At 48.9% G+C, this 20,621-nt stretch overlaps 1 protein-coding gene across 3 annotated transcripts; it reads left to right on the top strand.

Moving 5' to 3' along the window:
- Window positions 1-7,050: 7,050 nt before the first annotated feature.
- On the top strand, window positions 7,051-19,814 carry LOC141928527 (mitotic-spindle organizing protein 2B-like). Of its 3 annotated transcripts, XM_074836899.1 has the most exons (5): window positions 7,051-7,232; window positions 7,299-7,444; window positions 13,653-13,702; window positions 14,314-14,421; window positions 19,591-19,814. In XM_074836899.1, the coding sequence occupies exons 1-4, from the start codon at window positions 7,087-7,089 to the stop codon at window positions 14,380-14,382; spliced, it is 411 nt and encodes a 136-aa protein (XP_074693000.1). In that variant the 5' UTR covers window positions 7,051-7,086; the 3' UTR covers window positions 14,383-14,421; window positions 19,591-19,814. The 3 variants fall into 3 exon arrangements, with proteins under 3 accessions (XP_074693000.1, XP_074693001.1, XP_074692999.1); XM_074836900.1 differs by lacking the exon at window positions 14,314-14,421 and having other exon boundaries at window positions 7,055-7,232; XM_074836898.1 differs by lacking the exons at window positions 13,653-13,702; window positions 14,314-14,421 and having other exon boundaries at window positions 7,065-7,232.
- The last annotated feature ends 807 nt before the right edge of the window (window positions 19,815-20,621 follow it).

Below are 20,621 nucleotides of genomic sequence, written 5' to 3'. Positions count from 1 at the left end.
ATACTGTGTTTCTTTTTCTTGAGAAACTGTGGTACGGAGCAACCTGCCTGGCAGCCAGTGCTGGCTGTATCAGTAAGCTCACAGCCTTATGGTGAAAATCCTGCCCGAGCAGCCTGGCTGCATCTCGGGGACATCCTGGCCGAGCACTAAGATGTGTGAGACCTGTGTGCATTGCACCAGCTCCCCAGAAACAGTCACGGACCAGCAGGACTGCTCTGAGCTGGGCTTTGTGTCCCAGTGCTTCAGCTAAGCAGCTCTCAATCCTCCCTGTGGCAATTACATCCCTCCTCAGCCCTCTCTTCTTCAGGCTGAAGACGCCCAACTCCTCAAGCATCTCCTTGTATAACATGTTCTCCAGCCCTGGCCATCCTAGTGATGCAGGACTCTCTCCTTGTACTTGGGGTTCAAAATTGGACACAGTATCCCGATGTGGCCTCACCAGTGCCAAATAAAGGGAAATAACCACTTCCTTTCACCTGGTTATGCTCATATGATAACTTGAGTTGGAAGGGACCTCAGGAGGTCTGTAGTCCACCCTCCTGCTCCAAGCAGTGTTAGCGTTGACCAGAATCAAGAATGGCTTTTTTTGGAGCGAAGCAGAACTGCCCTAAGCCCAGCTAGGTTTTTTTCCCCCCTCTTCATAGCACTACCAGCAGGGACTGGACACCAGGGATAAAGCATAGCATTACCAGGAGAGGCTGGACATCAGGGATAGAAGCCTGCAAATTCACTGCAACCTGAGGGCAACACCTGCAGCTCCATGTGGGCCCTCGTGATGGAGGAGGTCCAACAAGAAAGATGTAGTAGCAGGGTGCAGGATGCAGAACCATAGCAAAGAGCCAGCCCCCAGCTTGGCATTGGGTCAGGGGATGGACCTGATCTCAAATGGGGCAGATCCAAGCAAGTTCTGGGACCTGTTTGGACCCAGGGGGGTCTTATTTTGGGATTCCCACAAAAAGCATATGACTCGGTCTGGTTGGCGCATTTCATCCTCTGTTTGTGATGGGAGCTGATCAGGAGCTCCCCAGAAAATTTGAATTGAGTCTCTCTTGCAAGGGTATTTTAGTGCTACCTTTGCATTCCCATGACTGAAGTGAGTGGTGTTTGGGATTGAGGTGGGCGGGTGCAGCCATGCGACAGGGCTAGAGAGGTGACGGGGGATCCCCATTCATGAGGATGCTAATCCCCAGGATGGACAAGGGCCTGAGCAACCTGATGTGGCGTTGAGGTTAACCCTGATGGGAGCATGAAGGTTGACCAGAGACCTTTGTCTGTAGCAATTCCCAATCCACTTGTCCCGGCAATCCCCCGTGTCCTCCCAGCTGCCTCTGTTGTCTGTCCCTCCTCCCAGCAAGTGAAACAGCTCTGTCATTCATTGCCTGATCTCTAGTCCCTTGCTAAGCCCTCCATAATCGCTGAGCTGTTTTAGCATTCTGCGGGCCCTGATAATGAAGGAAGGAAGTTTGTTTCGTAATTGGATTAGCACTGCTGGGAACATGCTCTTGCATGGTGGTCAGGGCTGAGCTGGCGCGGCCCCTGAGTCCCGTGCCACTCTGCCTGATTGTGGGCCAGCTTGGGGCTGTGCTTATTCCTGCACAGGACTTCACTGGCCAAAAGATGTGGTCTTGCAGGAGGAAGGCAACCAAGTGGGGTGAAAGGCTGATGCAGGGCAGAAGTTGAGCTTGCCCTCCTTGGAAGCTGGGGTGTGTTTGCTGAAACTGTCACAGTCCCTCACCTGCTGGAAATTAAGCACTTTGGTTAGCATCAAGCTCGACATCAGCCTTATCACCTGCCCCAGCACAAGCCATCAAGGCTCCTGAACACCTCAGAGGCTGGAGAGCATCACCAGTGACTCTGATCCTTGTGGGACTGGGTAAAACCCTCAGATGTGTTGTGGGGTGTGGTCCACCATCCATGGGATTCCTGCCCTTCTGGCCTGGAGAAGTTCCCTTAAGCCCAAGCCTAGTGATTAGTTTAAAACCCCAGCCCTAGCAGTGATGCCTAAGTTGCTTGAATATCACAGAAAACACAGTGCCCTGTGTTCTGTCTCAAACCACAGCAATCTGCAGAAGGATCAAATAACCCAACAGCTCAGCTGCCAAAGTTTATAGCAAAGGAGAAAAATTTGTTCCCGATCCCTGCAGGCTACCAGCAAAACGTGCAGTGTAGCACATCCATAGCACACACATGCATGTGGCACACACATGGCCCAGCTGAATGCCTCCTTTCAAATCTCATAAAGACCAGCGTATCTGACACGAGGGGCAAGTTCAGCTCCTAACTCAGAGACCACCCTTCGGTATGCTTCCCCACCATCCTCAAACCAGTTGCTTGTTCCTGGTACTCTGTTTGAAAGTTGTCCCAAAACTTCTATGCTTGGATGCTTCCACCTAATTTGCAGTCTACTTGTGAGCAGTTCTCTCCTTTTCCTTGCACAATTTTGGAGGCGTGTCTCCAAAAAGGCATGCTTGGGCAGATCTTCTGGGTGAGATCTTCCCAGTGCCTTGCTAGCGATGTGGCTGTGTCCCTTCTGAAATCACCTCCCAGGCATGACAGCTGCACACTCCCAGCCCTGCACTGCTTGCTGTTAACAGTAGCGGGGTAATTCCAAGACTGGGGTGGAGGAACAGTGCTAGAAGCAGCTCTTTGCTCAGAGACACCCCTTTTGATACAACCCATCATTTACTTGATTAGCTGGTTCCTCCTCTGCTATATGTCCATGCCTGTGACTTCCAGCATTGGAAACTGGTTCATACTGGGTACAAATCAAACTCTTTTCTTAAATCTAACCAGGCTAAATGCACTGCATCGCCTTGTCGAAGTTAATTATCAAAGAAAAATCATTACATTACATTCAGACAATGTATCTGTGATAAATTCGGTTTCCATTTGCCTTCCTATCTTGAAGCTGGGTTTCCTTAAAAAAACCCTCAGAAAGGTATGAAAGTCTAAGATATGTTTTAATCCCTCTTTTGATTTTTCTGGATGTTGGAGGCACATTTGCTGCATTTGTTTGCTATTTGAGCCATATCCGGGTTACCCTAAGTCTGATCCTTCCTCCACAGTGAAGTGACCTTGCTTCTTTCCTCCCTGATCTCACGCAGCACCTCCTGGCTGACCCTCACCTCATGCATTCAGAGTGTGTCCTCATCTGGTGGTCATGCCTCGGGCATCCTCTGTCCTTCACATCTCGCTCAGCTTGAGGACCTGCGCAGCTACAAGTCTTTCTCTTAATTTCCAGGATAAATATACGCATGCTGAATTTTTCTTACAAAGTGGCAGCACATAGCAAGTCCTGCTCTGTGCCTGCGTGGAACTGACAGGCTCTCTGCACATGTGAGTCCTGTCTCCCTGTTCCCGTGTGGGGTGGCCTTGCTGCGCATGTGCAGTGCGCTGGGATTTACTGCCCATACGCAGCATTGCAGCCTCTGCGCATGCACAGCGTGTCCTGATTTACTGCTCGCACTAAGAGTTACCTCTGCAAATTCACAGCACGTCTGGTTTAAGTGTGCTCTCTCTGACTGTGCAGTGTCCTGATTTACAGGGAGGGCTTTTGCATCTCTTTGTGTAGAGCACCTTGAGTCACTGCCCCTCTCCCAGGCTGCCTGGTTTGCCCCTTGTGCACGCGGCAGTCCTGGATTTACCGCATGTGCAGTGGGTGGGCACTGCATGCAGCGTGGTGCGGCCTCCATGTGCTCCTAATTTATTACACGTGCATTTGCTGCTTTCCCACACGGGCGTCTTTTGGCCCCTGGACAGGCACACCGCAGCAGTGCTTTCTGCTTGTGTGCAAGGCACTAGCATCGTGTCCTGACATCTGAACTCTAGCTGCTGATTTTGCATCCCACATTGCAGCCCCAGTAACTGAGGTCTTCTCAGGGGATGCTTATGGGATCCCAATGACTTCCTCTACTGACCTGTTGGTTTGGGAGAGCAAAAGGGGAAAACTGGGATGTCAGAGACCCCAGAAATGCTTCAGAGGGCAGAAGGGACCGTACAGTTCAGAGGAGAGTGTTGTTACTCGAAATTGCAGAATGTGCCCACCCAGGCCTACACCGAGAAAGGTGAGGAAGGTGTGACCCCCAGCCATGGTCTATGACGGCCTGTGAAGGAAGCAGGGGAGAGGCAGGGTCTCTCATCCCTTGCCCTGGGAAGGTCTCCAGCCCCGTTTGTGATGCTGGTGACCAGGCCATGCAGGGAGAGCTGCTAGCTGGAGCTGGCTGGGGCTGGGAAGAAGGAGGTACAAGCTGAGACTTCTCCAGTTCATCGTAGGGAATGTGGTTCCTGGTTTTCTTGGTTTTTTTCCAGAGAGGGGCCGAGCTAAGAAGCATCTTGCCCTCTTCTGCTGTGACTTGTAGCTGAGCTCCCAGATGCCATGGGCTGGGGGAAGTGGTCCAGGTGGGACCAGGAAGGGCTGGAGAGTGCATCACCCACGCGGTGAGGGCTCTTGCCCTTGCATTTGGCTTCCAGCCAGTCCCAAAGGAAGCAGCACATCCTACACCAGAGCAGGCAAGAGAGCAAGCACAGGGATGTTGCCCAGTGCCCTCTGCATTGCAGACCCCACACTGCCCAGCTCAGCTGAGGGTCCCTCTGCAAGTCCATCATTCAGGGTGACCTCGGGCTTTGTGGGTCTGGCCTTGTCTGCCCTGCAGACAGCACGGTAATTCATGCTGGCAGCAGCTGCACCCGCTATCAGCACCACGATAACTGTCTCTGCTGGGCTGGTCCCGCTCAGGGCCATTAGCAGCAATATCCTTCTTTTATCATCATACATCTCATTCCCCTGTTGGCAGCTGCAGTAAATGTCTGTCTGTTAGTGAGGCCAAACGCCCGTCAGGACGCAAGGTCGGGTCGCCCTGTGGCGGGTGATGATTTTGACACGCTCACAGGTTGTTTGGGGTGTGGATTGGGCACATCTCTCTCCCGTGGCTTGATGCAGGGACAGGACAGGGTCTCTCGTGGTGGCACTGGAGGGGGACATCCCTGCACCACGTCCCTCCCACTCTGATATCCATTCAGCAGCACAGCTGGTCTGTCCGTGGTCTCTGTGTGTGCTCTCTGTGGGGGGAGTGGGGTCAGGCGATCCCTCCCTGATGGCAGAGGCGCTGCTCATTTCCATTTAGATAGAGGAATTTCAATCTTGGCTTGACGTCTCCTCGCCACGGTGTGACTCAAGACCCAAATTTCCAATTTTCTTCCCCACGCAACACCAGATGCTCTCTGTTGGCTTGGGAACTGAAATGCATTAGAGATGCTGCAGCCCAGCAGAGGCAGACGTTGGGTGTGTGAACACGGGTGATTATCTGTGTGTAGCTCTACGAGGCAGCTGGCACATATGGCTTCTCTGCACCCAAATCTGCTGCACTGCCTGTGCCCCAGAGTGCTCCCATTGTCTCTCACTAGCTCCCTTCCCCACCCCCGCCCAGTGACATGAGATTAAAACCAGCATCCAGAGTTGGCCCCCACGATACAGGATCCAGGTCACTTGGGGGACAGAGGATGGACACACAAGAAGTCACCCAGATGACCACAGCAATGAGGAGAACCAGCTATTTCTGTCTTCCAGTGGGAAAAATGCAAGAAGAAATCCAGCAAGGGGGTGAGGATGTCCTGGTTTGATGCCTACATCGAGTTCACCTGTCCACACGTAGGTGGGTACAGGGAAGCTCATGATCCTGGACGTGGTCTCGTCCAGCACATACTTAGCACGTCTGTGCCTGTAGGAATAAACACCACAGTTTTACTCAGCTAAAAATGTGACAGCTTGTGGAAAAGAAGCTGGAGAGGGTTGGTGGAGTGAGCCACAACCTCGTGGGTGCGGACCGAAGACTCCAGTTTGGAGGTCTGGGGCACGTTGATCTGCACAAGGGTAGGGAGGCTCTGCAGAGAGACTTGTATAGATCGGATCGGTGGGCCAATATTAACGGGATGGGCTTCAACAAGGCCAAGTGCCAAGTCCTGCCCTTGGGCCACGACAACCCGCTGCATGGCTACAGGCTTGGGGAGGTGTGGCTGGAGCTGTCTGGAAGAGAAGGATCTGGGGGTTCTCATTGACAAGCAGCTGACCATGAGCCAGCAGTGTGCCCAGGTGGCCAAGAAAGCCAACGGCATCCTGGCTTGTGTTAGAAATAGTGTGACCAGCAGAAGCAGGGAGGTGACAGTCCCCCTGTGCTCTGCACTGGTGAGGCCACACCTGGAGGGTTGTGTCCAGTTTTGGGCACCTCAATACGAGAGAGATCTCGAGGGGCTGGAGCGAGGGCAGAGGAGGGCAACGAGGCTGGGGAAGGGCCTGGAGAATAAATCCTGTGAGGAGAGACTGAAGGAGCTGGGACTGTTCAGTGTGAGGAGGAGAAGGCTGAGGGGAGACCTCATCACTCTCTACAGCTCCCTGAAAGGACGTTGTAGAGAGGTTGGTGCTGGTCTCTTCTCACAGGGAATTAGTGACAGAACAAGAGGGAACGGCTTTAAACTACAACAGGGGAGGTTCAGACTGGACATGAGGAAAAAATGTTTCCCAGAAAGAGTGGTCAGAGAGTGGAATAGGCTGCCCAGGGAGGGGGTGGAGTCCCCATCCCTGGGTGTGTTTAAGGGTTGTTTGGATGAGCTGTTGGGGGATGTGGGGTAGGGGAGAACTTTGTAGAGTCGGGCTGAGGGTTGGACTCGATGATCCCGAGGGGCTTTTCCAACCTGAAGGATTCTGTCATTCTGTGTGTCTACTTTGAGAAAGGAGGTTGGCTTAGCTAAACCGGGCGGTAACGGAGGCCACCGAGAGGCCCCTCCCAGAGGGCTGAGGGCTCGTCCCAGAGCAGAGGGCACAAAGGTTGGAGGCGGCACGTGCGGGCGGGCAGCCACGACACATGTGGCGGGAACCTGGGGAGACACCCAGCAGCCACCGGGAGCGCTGCTCTGCGGGCCCGGGCAGCAGGAAGCCAGCCCGGGGGCAGCAGAGGGGCCTCCGGGCAGCGGGAGGGTGGACGGGGCCCGGGCCCCGCCGAGCCGCGGCCGGCGCTGGAGCGCGGCTGCCCCCTGCCGGGCGCGGGCGGGAGGGGCCTGGCGGCGGGGCGGGGCGGGGCGCGGGGCGCCGCCATGTCGGAGGCGGCGGCGGAGATGGCGGCGGCGGCGGCGATGGCGGAGGCGCGGCTGAGGCGGAAGCAGTTCTTGAGCGCGGAGGAGGCGGAGCTGTTCGAGCTGGCGCAGGCGGCGGGCAGCGGGCTGGACCCGGAGGTGTTCCGGTGAGCGGCGGGGGCGGCTGCCGGTGCCGCCGGTTCCGGCCCCGCCGCTGACGGGTGTCCCCGCAGGGTGCTGCTGGACCTGCTGCGCATGAACGTGGCGCCGCTCGCCGTCTTCCAGGTGCTCAAGTCCATGTGCGCCGGGCAGCGGCTGCCGCCGGGACCTGAGGGCGGGCCCCCCGCCGCGGCGGCGCCGCTCCCCGCCGACACGCGAGGTAGGCGGTGGGGCAGGGGCGGGCGGGGCGCGGCGGCGGCGGCGGGCCCTGACCCCCGTGTCTCCCCGTGCAGAGCCCCCTGAGGACGGCCGGGCCCCCGCCCAGCTCCCCCCCGCCTCTGCCCTGCGGCCGCCGCGGTTCGGGGGCCGCCCGCCGCTCTCCCGCGGCCCCCCCGCGGCCTGCCCGCCGCTCCGCGGCTTCCCCGCGCCTCCCGCCGGCCGCGCCGCTCGCCCCGCCGCGGGGAGGGGGCCGCGGGCCGGGCGGCTGGGCCCGAGGCGGGGCTCGGCCGGCCCCCGGGGGGCCCGCTCGGTGTGAGCCGCGGGGACGGGCCCGGCGGGGGCTTGCGCGGGCCGGTGGAGAGGCAGCCCCGTCGCGCCCGGGCCCGGCTGCTGCGCCTGCTGCCCGCGCCCTTTTTTTCTTACTTTTTAGTCTTTTTGGGCAGCGTTGGGGGCCGCGTGTGGGGGAGCGATGCGGTGTGGCGGGGCGGGGCGGGGTGGGGTGCCGCAGTCACTTGCGCCGCGTTTTGTAGCCGCCTGGTTCTGCCCTCCAAGCAGAAAAAACCCTCAAACCCTTAATAACATAATATTCCACAGTGCTGCTTTGCTTGTATCTAACTCCAAAAAAAGTAGTTTTTGCTACATTAGCTACATTGGGAGGCGGTGTGGGACTGTCAGCTAAAACAGCGACTGCTTTTGAATGTAATTACCGTTGGTTATTGCTCTAACCTCGGTGGGCAGTAACAAATGTAGCCCTGACGCTGTGCCACATCTATATTTTATTTTATTCCAAACCGGTTCTAATAAAATTTTTACTTTCTGAAGTGACTTCTGACTGGTAGCTCGCAATCTCGGTGGATTACTTGCAGAAGGTTTAAAAAGAGGTGACTAAAATAAGTCTGCTGTCACTAAGCTTGAATTCACGCTGACAAGGCTCTCATTTCTCTTGTGCTCAGAAATACAGTAGAAAGCGGCAGTGTCCAAACCAACATGGTTTTGTGATCATTGTGGTTGCCAAGAACAGCTGCACGCCGAAAGCTCCGCTTGCTGCGTGCCTCAGCACTGCTGTACCAGTAACGTGGGTGCCACTTGTTCACCCAGCGGGAGCCTAGAAATGGATGAGGTCAAGTCGAATTGTATTGTTGTGTCCTGTCCTCCCTTCCTCTCTCTGTTTTGGGGTGAAAGCTCTGTTGTAGCTGATGGGTCTCTGTTGACACACAATGACTTTTGAGGCAAAACCTTAAAAAGTAACCGTCAGCAAGGACTGTGCTGGGAACAGAGAGAATAGGGCAAGAAAGAAAAACTTTGTCGGCAAAGGTAACCAGAGCAGGGTGGGGGGAAAGTAAGGTTTCCCTGTTGTGATAGTGTATTGCTCTTGGTTTAGTCTCACTGCTGAGGCTGCCTTGGTTCTAGGGAGTGTTTATTCTTATAGCTGTGCTTGCAAGTCTGGTGGTGATTCCTATAGAAAGTGAAGTTGAAAGGCAAGATTCCTTTGGTCAGCTATAAACAGTTTTAGGGTAAGGACACTGATGCCACAAGCTGAGGCTCCTTCACAACTGCAGAGCCTGCTGCTTCTGGTGTGGATTCCCAGTGGTAAGTGGGTGAGAATCACCTCACTGAGCAGCTGAGGGTGGCTCTACAGACTCTGAGGAAGTTTGCTAAAGCCCAGATGGGAATAGAGTGTGTGAATAAAGTGTCCGGCACTCCATGGACTTCACCATGAACAGGTTCCCCTTTCTCAAGAGATGCTCTTGATTCAGAATTTCCTGCAGAGAAGTTGGCTGCGGTAAAGAGAACAGCCTCACACGTGATTGAGAAGTGACTCTAAATATGCACAGGGGAAAAAGAAGACACTGGCTCACGAATTTTCCCCAAGCAAAATGAGAGGGGTAGAGCATTTGGATAATTTTAAGTAAGAATCGGTGTGCTGCTCTGGTACCATGTTGTGAGGAAATGTCTCAAAAGAGAGTGATTTTAAACAAAAGATGCTGTTAAATTTTGCTTTCTCTCCTTTTCCTCCTTTGTTGGTGCTTCAGGTGTGATGGGCCACTAAAACTCTGAAGGAGCTTTTTGTTAAGGTTTTTGTTTCTGTCAATCTGGAGTAGCTTTTTTTTCTCTCATGTATGCTATTTGTGTGGTACTTCCTGTAAAAATGAGTTGGTTTTTTTTTTTTTTTTTTTCCCCCCAGCACTGGGTCACTGCCATGAGCTAGTTTTAGCTAGTAGTAGGCTGGCTCAGGCTTGAAACGGTCAGATGGCAACTTGTTTTTTAATCAGCATTAAATTTCTCAAGAGGAAAAACCAGAAACCCTAAGGTTTGATATGCCTTTAACCGTTGCCTCCTACCACCGTGAGGTGCTGCAAGCACCTTAGAGAGGCCATGAGTTTGCAGGAATTAGTATTTGTCTTGGGAGCTTAATTCAGTTGTGCCTGTATCAGTCCAGGATGCTCATTCTGCACCTTTAGTGGAGCATCTTCTGACCCGAGATGGTGCCTGACAGTCCTGGTGTGTCTGGCCAGACTTTCCTCTCCATAGTTTCCCTTTAACATGGACCTGTTGATATCCTTGAGTGCACTGGGACGAGCCCTCGGAACCGAGGGTGATGTGTAGTGAAGTTCAGGGAAGGATGGTGTTAGCTCTGCACTGCTTGTGGTAAATATTCACAGTATTAGTTTGGCCTTCAGTGTCTCCTGTTGCTGCTTTATTTCCCAAGACTGAAATATGTCTTCAGGGCTAGTTGATGCACTGAGATCACCAGATCACATGCAGTTTGCTGAGATGGGAGGATTGTGCCCATCAAGCCACAGTTTCATTGCAGACATGGTAAAACACGAAATGCTTAACTTGGATTTGCTCTCTTTGCAAGGTGGTTCTTGGTAATGGTGATAAAGGGGCACTTTGGCCTCCTCTCTCTCATCACGCTCAGTTCTGAGCAGATTCTGACGGGCAGCAGTTGCATGCCTTGCCAGAAGGCTTGGTCTTACCAATTGTGTCAGGTTTTTTTTTTTTCTGGTAGCTTGGTTATATTAGAACTGTAACTCACAACTCATTCAAAGTTATCTTTTTAGTTTCTTTAGCCCAAGTGACTCTTCTGTCACCCAGCACCCACTGACACCAACTAATTCCTTTTAAAATGTAATCACCACTGAAAAGGTAACTCTTACAGAAAATTATTTGAGCAGAACTTAAGCTGAGTGGCAGCTTATTGCAACCTCAGCCCTGCATCCTCATTTCTGTGAGTATAAGAAGTGCCAGTAAGATCTCACTAATACCAAGAAGAGGATGCCCTTTGTCCAGCCTCCTTGTGAGGATACGTCTCTGTAGCCTCTCGGATGGAAGCCAGTTGTCTGCACTCGCTGTGATTTAGTTGAGGGAGGGGCTATGTTAGCTCAGTGCCCAGCCTGACCTAAGATGGGCATCAAGTGCCAGTGAACAAGCTTCTGCAGCTTTAATTGTAGCTTTGTCAAATTTTGGCTAGTTTATGTCTGACTCCAGAGCAATTGGAGCAATGTGCTTGGGGTGTCTGAGGAAGATGTGTAGGACTCCTGGTTGAAGGTCATGAAAACAAACAGGTATCCAGAGAGAGATCTCATTTCATGGAAATTGGTAATGATCTGGGAGTTGTCAGTGATGGTAGAACTGGGCCATCAGTGCCAGCCTTGTCTCTGTTTTACTGGACCACTTTAGGTTGAATTAGGATTTGAACTATCTCAAGACAGGAGCTTGTTTTACTGTAGCCCTTGGGGGAAACTGTGTTGCTGAAATAAAGATCCCATTAAAATCAGCATATCATCTGCAGAGTAATTTTCTCTCCTTAAATTGAAGAAACAACCAGCTAGCTCAAATTGAAGAGGAGGAATCACTCCTCACTCACTGAGCTCTCTAGTTCTGGGCACAGTCCAAGTCCATCGTTCAGGAGTTGGGTAAGTGTTAACAGGGTGGCTGGGGGTGTCCTCTGGGCTGGATCTGTTCTGCAGGAGCGTTTGGCTTGCCTTGACTCCTTTCCCTTCAAGAGCTGCTGTGGGGAAGGGGAAACAAAGCTCTATCTGCTGTTGGCCCTGGCATCTTTTGTTGGAAGATGCTGCTTCTGTTTAAGAAGGGGATGGTGCAGCTTCCATGCAGCAGGACCAGGCATTTGGAGATTGGATACGCCTGCTCTGCGTAGCTGGGAGCTGTGTCTGCTGACAAAGCCAGAGCTTCTTGCACTGATACAAAGAGCACTGATTGTCCCATACAAGCTTGCCAAGCTGCTTTGCACAGTGTCCTTCAGCTCTGCATATGTGCTCTTTCTCCCGTGCTTCCTCCTTTGTCAGAAGACAGACAAGTGGCTGAAGTAATCCAGGTCTCACTAAAGATGAGCCAAGTCTGCTTTGCTCGAGTTGTATCATTAATGACGAGTTACCGGCTTGGGCTCCTCAGCCCATCATGGTGCAGGGAGGTTTTCTAAAATCAGCTAAAAAAAGACTGTTACAGCATTTCTGAACAACACTATTATTAGTGGGGGGAACTCCCCCCCCCCGTAGTTGTTTCAGCTTTTTTACAGCTAAAGCTACAGGGAGTCTAATATGAATGACTTTATTTTGCATTTTCCCATCGAATTTAGCCATGGTGTTCTGCGTGGAGCTGTGTTTGCTGGTGACTGAATTCATTACTGTGTGTCAGTACTGGAGCATCCATCTGGCATATTTAGCTAGATGCAACCTCACACAGGCTGCATTCAAAATGTTTCCTCAACAGTTGTTGATTTGGGAGGGAAAGAGCTGATTTTAAAGAGAAAGGATATCCAGGCAATTTCTTTCTGTGCGTGTGAGCAGAAGGTGTGCATACCTGTTAGGACAGTGGTGTTGGTTTTGGTCTAGACTAGGTATGTGTATAGTTTACCTCTGTGTAGTTTAATATGCCATTTTCTTACGTATTATTTCCATGTTTTCTGTTCCCATCAGCCAACCCTAGAGCCCCTGGTGGTTTCTCTACAGTTTTCTACCTCTCTGTTGACATGCATACATCAATGCCCTGTTCTCTTTTCTAGGCTGATGAATATTCTTTGATGCTTCTGTCACTCTTTGTGCTCCAGCTGGTTTTTCTACATTCCCCCCTTTCCCAGCCCAAGTGTCCTCCGTAAAGTTACTTCCCAAAGCTTTGCCCCAGCTAATTTCTCATACTGAATGTGTTGTTAACAGGAGCTTGCTTTCCAAATCCTGTCTCTGTTGTGGGCCTCTTGCCTAGTCTCTGGATTTTTAAGGCTGCAAGGAACCACTGTAGCCTCCTGTTCTGCGTAGCAGGGGTCAGAATGCTTCCTACCCCGTGAAACCCTGTGTCACGCTGAGGTGCCTGTTGGAAAAGCCACTGAGCCCACCACCAGCCACGGACTCGGTGAAGGGTTCATGGGGTGTGTTTTTCTCGTCTGTGCAGAAAAATACGCTTTTGAGAGTCGTAAGTCCTTTTCTGCCCCTGCATTTGTAACTACTTTTTTTCTGTATAAATACTTGGATCAAGGTCTCTTCTAAGTGTTGCTGTTTGATTATTTCCTAAATACCCCTCTGTCTGCTATGCAGCTTGTTGCCACCATTGTCCTCCCTATGTGTTCCTCTTGCCATCCTTGTGTTTTGTATCGTTCCCTGTTCATCCCTTTTTCTCACTTCTTATTTCTTTCTCTGGGTTGTTTGTCTTTAGCTGTGGTCAGCCTTTTGGGATGACAGCTCTTGCTGCAGGGGCCCACAGCGACTGCCATCACTCTTGAGTACTGCTGTCTGGCCATGCTGGCTGCTTTGCATTCCTCTTATACTCACCCTCACTTACTCAGTCTTGTGTTATTTCAGGATTTGTCTTGATGTGGGGTTTGTAATGCAGACTTCTGTATTAAGGAGATAAGGTAGCTGACAAGGATAATGCTATGTGGAGCTCTGATACAGTGGAGGGAATCCCCCCAGAGATGCTAAGGATTTCTCTTAAATGTATTTAATCTGTTTTTTATACATCATACAGTGAATTTTCCTGTTGGTTATAATGCTTTAATTGTAGATGAAATACTGCTATCAGTTAAATCCCATGGATATGTGTTCTTAATCGTGCCATGCACCTGTAAATGTTGTACTCGGACTCTTCATGGTCTGTATGTCTTTCCTGAAAAAAAATCTGTAGAATGATCTATAGGTGACTTGTAGGACTAATCAAAGAACTAATACAGTCCTCATTGTGGTTTCCTTACTTAGCTGCTTCACTCATACTCAACCTTCTTCAGTACTTCATCAACACCTTCCCGGTAAGTGGATTTCCTGAATTCACTAAAGAACAGTTAGATTGGCTTCCATATTTTTGTCCTGCAAGTCTCATTCCCTCTAATTCTTTTTACCATAAGCAGTAAGAGTTCAAGGCTTTGGAACTAGAGGCCTTTATTTTTGTTTTGTGCAATGGGGGACGTGGTAATTACACATGGCAAGAAGTTTTATGTTCAGAGCATTCCTAATGTGGAGTGGTTGCCTTCCCTCCCCCTTCCCCTCAGGCTCCCATTACAGAATGCACTTCTAAAAAAATTTAACCTTTCTGTATTGTAGGCATTTCTTTAGTCCCTCAGCAACTGAATGGCTTCAATTTATAGACCTTGTTCATCTTGTAGTACAGAAATTATGATATTTTCTGGATTGCGAGTGCTGATGTTAGTTATTTTTACAACTGATTAAAAAATTTCTCACCTGTACTGTGCTTTCTTAGATGGTTGAAAGTCCTTTGGTTAAAAGTTCCAGCTCCTTTCCTTTCCGGGGAGGTTATAATAAATTGTGATATTTTAAAATACAGGTGATGGGTAGTGAAGTAGCCTTTTCTACTTCAGAAACAGCAGACCAACAGCTTTTTATTTCTTTTTCCTTATCCCAGGGATTAACTTGCAAAAGGTCTAGGCTGGAATGCTCAAAACCTGACGTGGACCTAGTCGCAAAAGAATAGGTGGTTTCATTGTTCCTGTGAAAATACAATTTGCTCTGGGTAATGTACTTTGAAAACTGAAGTCTAGACAAACTTGTTGTTCTATGAATTCTTTACCTTTATAATGAGGAAAAAGCTGTATTGGATGCTGTGATGCAACCTGCACTACTGTCTTTTGGGAAGGAATCTGTTAAAGACTTCCATCTGAGTAACTTTTTTAAGGAGGGAAAAAAAAAAGCATTATCTGAGAGGCACAGGCTTCTTCCATACTCTTTTTCTTTTAAGTGTTTTATGTTCTTTGCAGTGCTCTGTGTACAGTGGGAGCCTGTTGCAAACTTGCCGGATAATTTAGCTATGAGTTCCTGGCTGTGTCGTTTGGAGAAGCTGGTGGCTTTTGAACAGGCCGCGGTTCAAGAGGAAGCACTGTGTGCCAGTGTATTCCCTGAAGGTCTTGGGATTCCTTCAGCAGCCTGCCTTTTTCTGTGTAATGTTTTTATATATGCTCTAGGAGTGATGGACGTGGATGGGCAAGTTAATACAGATGGATTGCTAAAACCAGGACTTGGGTGACATTGGCAGCACTGCCAACACGAGCAGGTGGCAGAGCAGACCAGTGTGGGTCGGTCTCCTGTCACACTTCCCATGCAGAAGGTTTGCAGGTTTACCTGAGGCTGTGAGGCTTCCTCTCTGCTGCCTATTTGAGCTAAACACTGCACAGGGATAATTTTTTTACTATGTTTTTTCAGGCTGATTTTTCAAGGTTTTTTTTTTTTATGCTCTGTGAGGCAAGAACTGACATAAAGGAGATTTAGAGGAATACTGTCAATGCTAGACTTGTCATGTGTGGCCTTGTGGCAAAGTAGTAAGATGTGAGTTTGTGGGTGACAACTAATTCATTCTTCCCCCTCAACCAACCAAAGAAACACTCAAAAAAATCTTATAAATATAGATTGAATAGAGCTCTCAGAAAAATGAGGGACTCTTCTCCATCTTCTTTCTGCAGTCTACATGCAAGAGAAGGGGAGGAAATGAGAGTATTCCAGTTGTGGTGGTGAAAACTAGTAAAATGAGGAGCAACCAGGAACACGTGAGGATTTGTAGGGAAAAGCCTAGTGCATTTGATGTTGATCAGTGCCTGGGAGAGGAGCTCCTGTGCCTCTGCTGAGCAGCCTTGAAGGGAGCCATCGCGAAGAGAGTGGGAGAGGTGAATGAAAACCTTGTATTTATTTGTTAAACCAGACACTTCATAGGTGGTTAAGTTGGCAGCCTCCCAAAGTCACATAGATACTAGAGTAAGGGAGAATCCATCCGTCATGTAGGTGAAAATGAAGTATTGTTTCCGAGAGTTGCCTTGGAGAAAAGGACTGTCAGATTGATCAGACCAATGCAGAGCTCTGCTCTGGGAGCAGGTAATTGCTCTGTACCTTAAGCCACCTTCAGACATCTCATTTAGCAGATTCTTAATCTGATGTGTTAAACTGAGATGTTTGAGCACCTAAGGAGGCTTGTCAGTATCTTGAATAGGATCTGTGACTCTGTTAATGTATGCTGCCTTTGTAGTGATACCTAGTTGCAGTTGAATACCTAACCTGGTTTGAAGAGACAGGCTTGCTGGAGAAGAGAGGAAGGTATAAGTTCTGTGCAGGTGGTTTGTGGGCCTGTGTAGGTCTCCATTTATTTTGTGTTCTCTTCTTTATCCAGATCCTTCTCTTCAGATAAGAGTTTGCAGGAAAAAATGTGCTTAAATAACACCCTCTCTTCAGTGCATACTTAAGGTGTTAATTAAATACTTTGGAAAATGCATTTCAAAACTATCTTATTTGTTCCTCTTCCTCTGTTTTAAAACAATTCAGCTGGATTTGTTGAGACGTTTTGCCAGTCTTACTCATCCACTTTACTCCGTCTTCTCAGGGAGGCTGCTTTAGCAGGGGTGATGTTTTGACTCTGAAGAGAGCCCAGTGTGTGTATTAGCTGTTAAGGATATGGCAGCAGCTTTGAAGACCTGAGAACCTCCCAGCTGTTGTAGAAGAGGACTAGTTGTGATATTTAGGTTGGGATGTGAGCAAGACTCCGCAGGGCAAACATGGCAATGTGGCAAAGGGTTGGGTATAATGAGCCACAGTCTCATACTGGGACTGCTTTGGGGAGTGAAGTCTGGCCATGTCTGAGATTTTTTCCATGGTCAGGAGGTGATGATACTTGAAGTGAGGCCCATCACTGTGCATGCTTCTGGGGATCGGACAACAGATGTCTCTTTAGTCCTCTAGGTAACACACAGTGTTGCAAAAAGGAGGGATTTCTGCTCTTACAAGTTTTTTTTTATTCACACCTAAAACTGAGTCTTTGCTTGACTAGAAAAGCCAGCTGGTTTACTGTGCCTGGTGTAAGCCCTGCTGTGAGACACAAATAGGAACAGGATTTTTGAGAATTTAAAAGTACTCTTGCGGTTCCTCTAGCCCATAGTCACTGCCAGTACGCACTACAGGAGATATTTTGAGCTTGCTGCAGCCCTGACATCCCTGACTGTGTTACCAAGAGCAATTTATTTATTTGTTTGTTTGTTTGTTTGCCAGCAGGAGGAAAATCTGTAGTCCCTGTTACTGCTCAGAGGCAGGAAAGAATCTCCTGGGGAAAGCAGCAGGTTGAGTAGAGAGGAGACCGACTTCCACTTCTGAAAGCATATTTGGGTTGGGGTTCCTTTCCTAAACCTGAGCAGTGTTTGCTTGCCTCCTGCTTGATGCAAGAAGGTGCTGCTTCTTCCCTCTATTACTTAAGACTTTGTCTTCTTGCCTGGTGCCACCCTGCAGACTCTTGCTTCAGTGCCTGGTGGCAGTCCTCTCCAAGAGGTGACTGTAGCCTTTTGGCCTTGGGTTTTGTCAGAGATGATTGTCATTAATGTGTCCAGTCAGCAGCCTGATCACAGCCGTTTTTAAACGGGGGGAGCTAGCAGTCAAAGGTAGGTAGGGCATACTTGTGCCAGTGCTTGCATGTACATGCCATTCTCAAACTGTGTTTGGCTCTCGAGGAGGTAAACACATAGCTGCTTCTTTTGGAGTCATCTTTGGGGAGGGAGATATTTGATTAGGCTCTCTTTTGGCTTGTCTCTTGCCTATGTAGCTATTTGGACTGCAGTTCTATGACAGCCAGACACATCCAAGATAAGGACATCTTGTTTTACCAAGGATAGTATCAGTGGAATCCTTTTGTTTGTCTGTAGTACTTGAATTACAGAGAATTTGTGGTTGTTCATGGTTTTTTGTGCTTTGTGTTAATTGAATCTGTTATCTCTGATAGTGTTTTATCTGGCAGATGTGCACAAACCATGCCTGTCCTTGCGTACTTCATGAGCTATTCTTGCCTGGTTCATGGGTCAAGATAGGATGCTCCCAAAAACATAGTTGTTTTTTATGCTGTTGAAGTAATTGGTTTGTTTTACTGTGATTTTGAGGCTAAGAGGATGGCAGGCATGTGCTTTGTCTGAGCACAGCTTTTCTTCAATAAAGTGATTCTTTCTCCCCAGGTTGTTTCAGCTAGATCAGAAGATCAAGGGCCTGACTCCCAGTAGTGCTTAATGTACAGTTGTTTTGTGTGTGCACATGGTCAGAGTTGTCGTACACAGGTTGAGAACCTTCACTCTTACTGGATAGATGCATGTGAGAAAGGGAAGGGCAGTCACCTGTGAGAGATATCCTGGATTGCTAAAAGCATTACGGTGAACTTTTTGTTCCTGCCAATTTTTCTCTCATACTGTGAGATCATGTATTGCCTTTGTGCAATTTGTTTGTTTTCATGGACAATACTTGCCTTAGTGAAACTGCTTAAACTGCTTGAGCTACAAAGAAAGGTTGCAAGGCTGGTTGGCTGGCTTGGGATGATAACTACTGGCAGATCACTAGTGTGGTTTACAATAACAGACTTTTTTTATGAGCACCCGACTTTGCTGGGATAAGTGAATGTATTTCTTTTGCCACCCTAGTCTGTCAAATTCTACAGATACGAAGGGGCCACATACTCTTTATTTGAAAGTTCTCAGGTTGTCTTTCCGTCTTGTAAGGTGTTAACTTGCGGTATTGATGTGAGTCTTGTTCTCAAGACAGCTGTTCCAAGGAGACAGGATGGTTTGGTGAGTAAAGCAGACATATCTCCAGTCTGTGTGCTGTCCATAGCATAAATGAACCAAGATGGTGATTTCCAAACCATGCCTGTGGAGACTCCAGTGTGTGGAGTAGCTGTTGGTATTCTGGAAGTGGCTCTGACAACGATTGCTAAAATGTCTGTCTTCATTTTATTGCATGCATGTAACTACAGCTCACTACATTTCTGGGTTTTGTTTCCTCCCTGATATTAATCTTTTATGATGCTTCTTGGAGCTTGCTAGCTTTAGTAAAAGCTGTGACCCTTTTGCCTCACATTTCTTTTATTTTTATTATCTTCCCTAATGCCTGTCCTACTTCTCATCTGAAGTAGTTCTCTCCAGTGTCAGGAAAAAGTCAGTCTTCCTGACTTACCCCTCCTGTCACTTGTTTGCAGTACACCTTGGTCTGTCACTCTCCTCTGGCTGAATCCAGCAGGGTGGGCAAGGGTGCCCCTTGCATCCCTCAACTTCGACCTTTCTGCCCATTGCTTCTCTCTGCTGTCATGTTGCATTTTGGAGATGGTCAAGTGTGCCTGCAGAAAGTTAACTCTTACCTTCTGAACACAGTAAGAAAACCTGTGAGTAGGTCCTGTGTTGGAGTCTGAGCTTCTGGAAACCCCCCAAAATGACAGGAAATCCAAACTTGCTCATCAGGTCACAGAAGTGACATGAAGTTACTGATCTGATAATGTGACCGCAGGCTTCAGAAACCTGTGGACACTGGCACATGCATTCACTTATCCCAGGCTTGAGGTGTTAGATGCTTTCCGTGTTCTTCTTGAAGTGCTGTTTGCAGTGCTGGTGTTCCTGTGCCAAACGAAAGCAAGTGTTTAAAGAACAAAGCGCCTGGTTGCTTTGTAGATTAAACCTGATGAACATTAAAAATGCTCCCACTGCAACTTGTTTTGGTTTCGTGGCCCTTACACCTGTTGAGCTGAATTCACAAATTTGCTTTCTGTGCTGGAGACATTTGCAACATCTAATACAATTTTGCCTTTTGCATGGTTCCTTAAGGAACGCTTGCAGCTTAGGTGCTGTGTGGGTGGCATGTAGGGTTGAGACTTGAAAATTAATGTATGTATTTGTTTATTCAGGGAGAAATAAAGCCAGTTCTGCTGTCAGCGGGACCCAGGTTCTAGCAGAAAGGAGCAGCCGGGAAGGATCTGCCCAGAGGATGCCTCGGCAACCGAGTGCGAGCCGGCTGCAGAAAACGGGAGCTTCTGGAAAGAACAGTGGAGGAGGCAACAGTACCTAAATAAGGCCTTGGAACCAATGTATATTGATGCTTGGCAATGTATATAAACTGTGCTTGTTAAAACTGCTTGTGTTATGTGTATTAATCTGACAAACGTGGTTTGTAATACATGGAACATAGCTGTTGTTTCTTGAAATTTCTTGAAATTACTTGAAAATTCTTGAAATTTCCTTTGTCAACGGAGACTGCTAGGGATTACCTGAAGACACCTGGGACAAAGAAAGATGTGAAGCCTAGAAAAGCCTGGAATAGTGCTCAAGTTGCTCCAGAGAAGTCATGACTTGTCTTACAAGCCAGTGCTTCTTGCTGCCTCTTTCCCTAGCATCCATTTTGATATGTTCATGCTAGTTGTAGCAGCAGAAAGTCTGGTTGACTGAATTAGGAGGTGACTAGTGCTGAGGTAGGTCATATATTAGTATCACTGAGCCCTGCAGTGATGGTAGCTTACACTGGAAACCTGAATGTCTGTCGGGGATATGTTCTTGTACTTTATTGAACTGGTGGTTGCCTTGTTCTCTTCATGTGCATGCTTATGTGGGTTTTGGCACCTTAATCTGAAAAACAGTTTGACCTATCACATAGCATAATCGCACCATGTTTAGTCCTCCCAATGATGCTAATGTGATTATTCATTTATAAAGTGTTATAGAACCCTTTGCCTAATGAGGCAGGTTAAATGCAGAGGTTATGCCAGATAAGGGAGAGAATAGCTTTGTCATTTAGTGTTAAGATATATGCAAGTCGCTAAAACAGGTAAGTGGGTTTGTTAGAGCTTGAGTGTTGCTGCTCCTCATTCCAGAGCATATCTGGGTAGTGAGTGTGCCTGCGATGGCCTTGGTAGCTCAGGAGCTGTTCGTGAAATCCATTTCC

Source organism: Strix aluco, chromosome 12 (genome assembly GCF_031877795.1).
Source record: "Strix aluco isolate bStrAlu1 chromosome 12, bStrAlu1.hap1, whole genome shotgun sequence".
Classification (NCBI taxonomy): Eukaryota; Metazoa; Chordata; class Aves; order Strigiformes; family Strigidae; genus Strix; species Strix aluco.
This window is presented reverse-complemented; position numbering and strand designations above follow the sequence as displayed.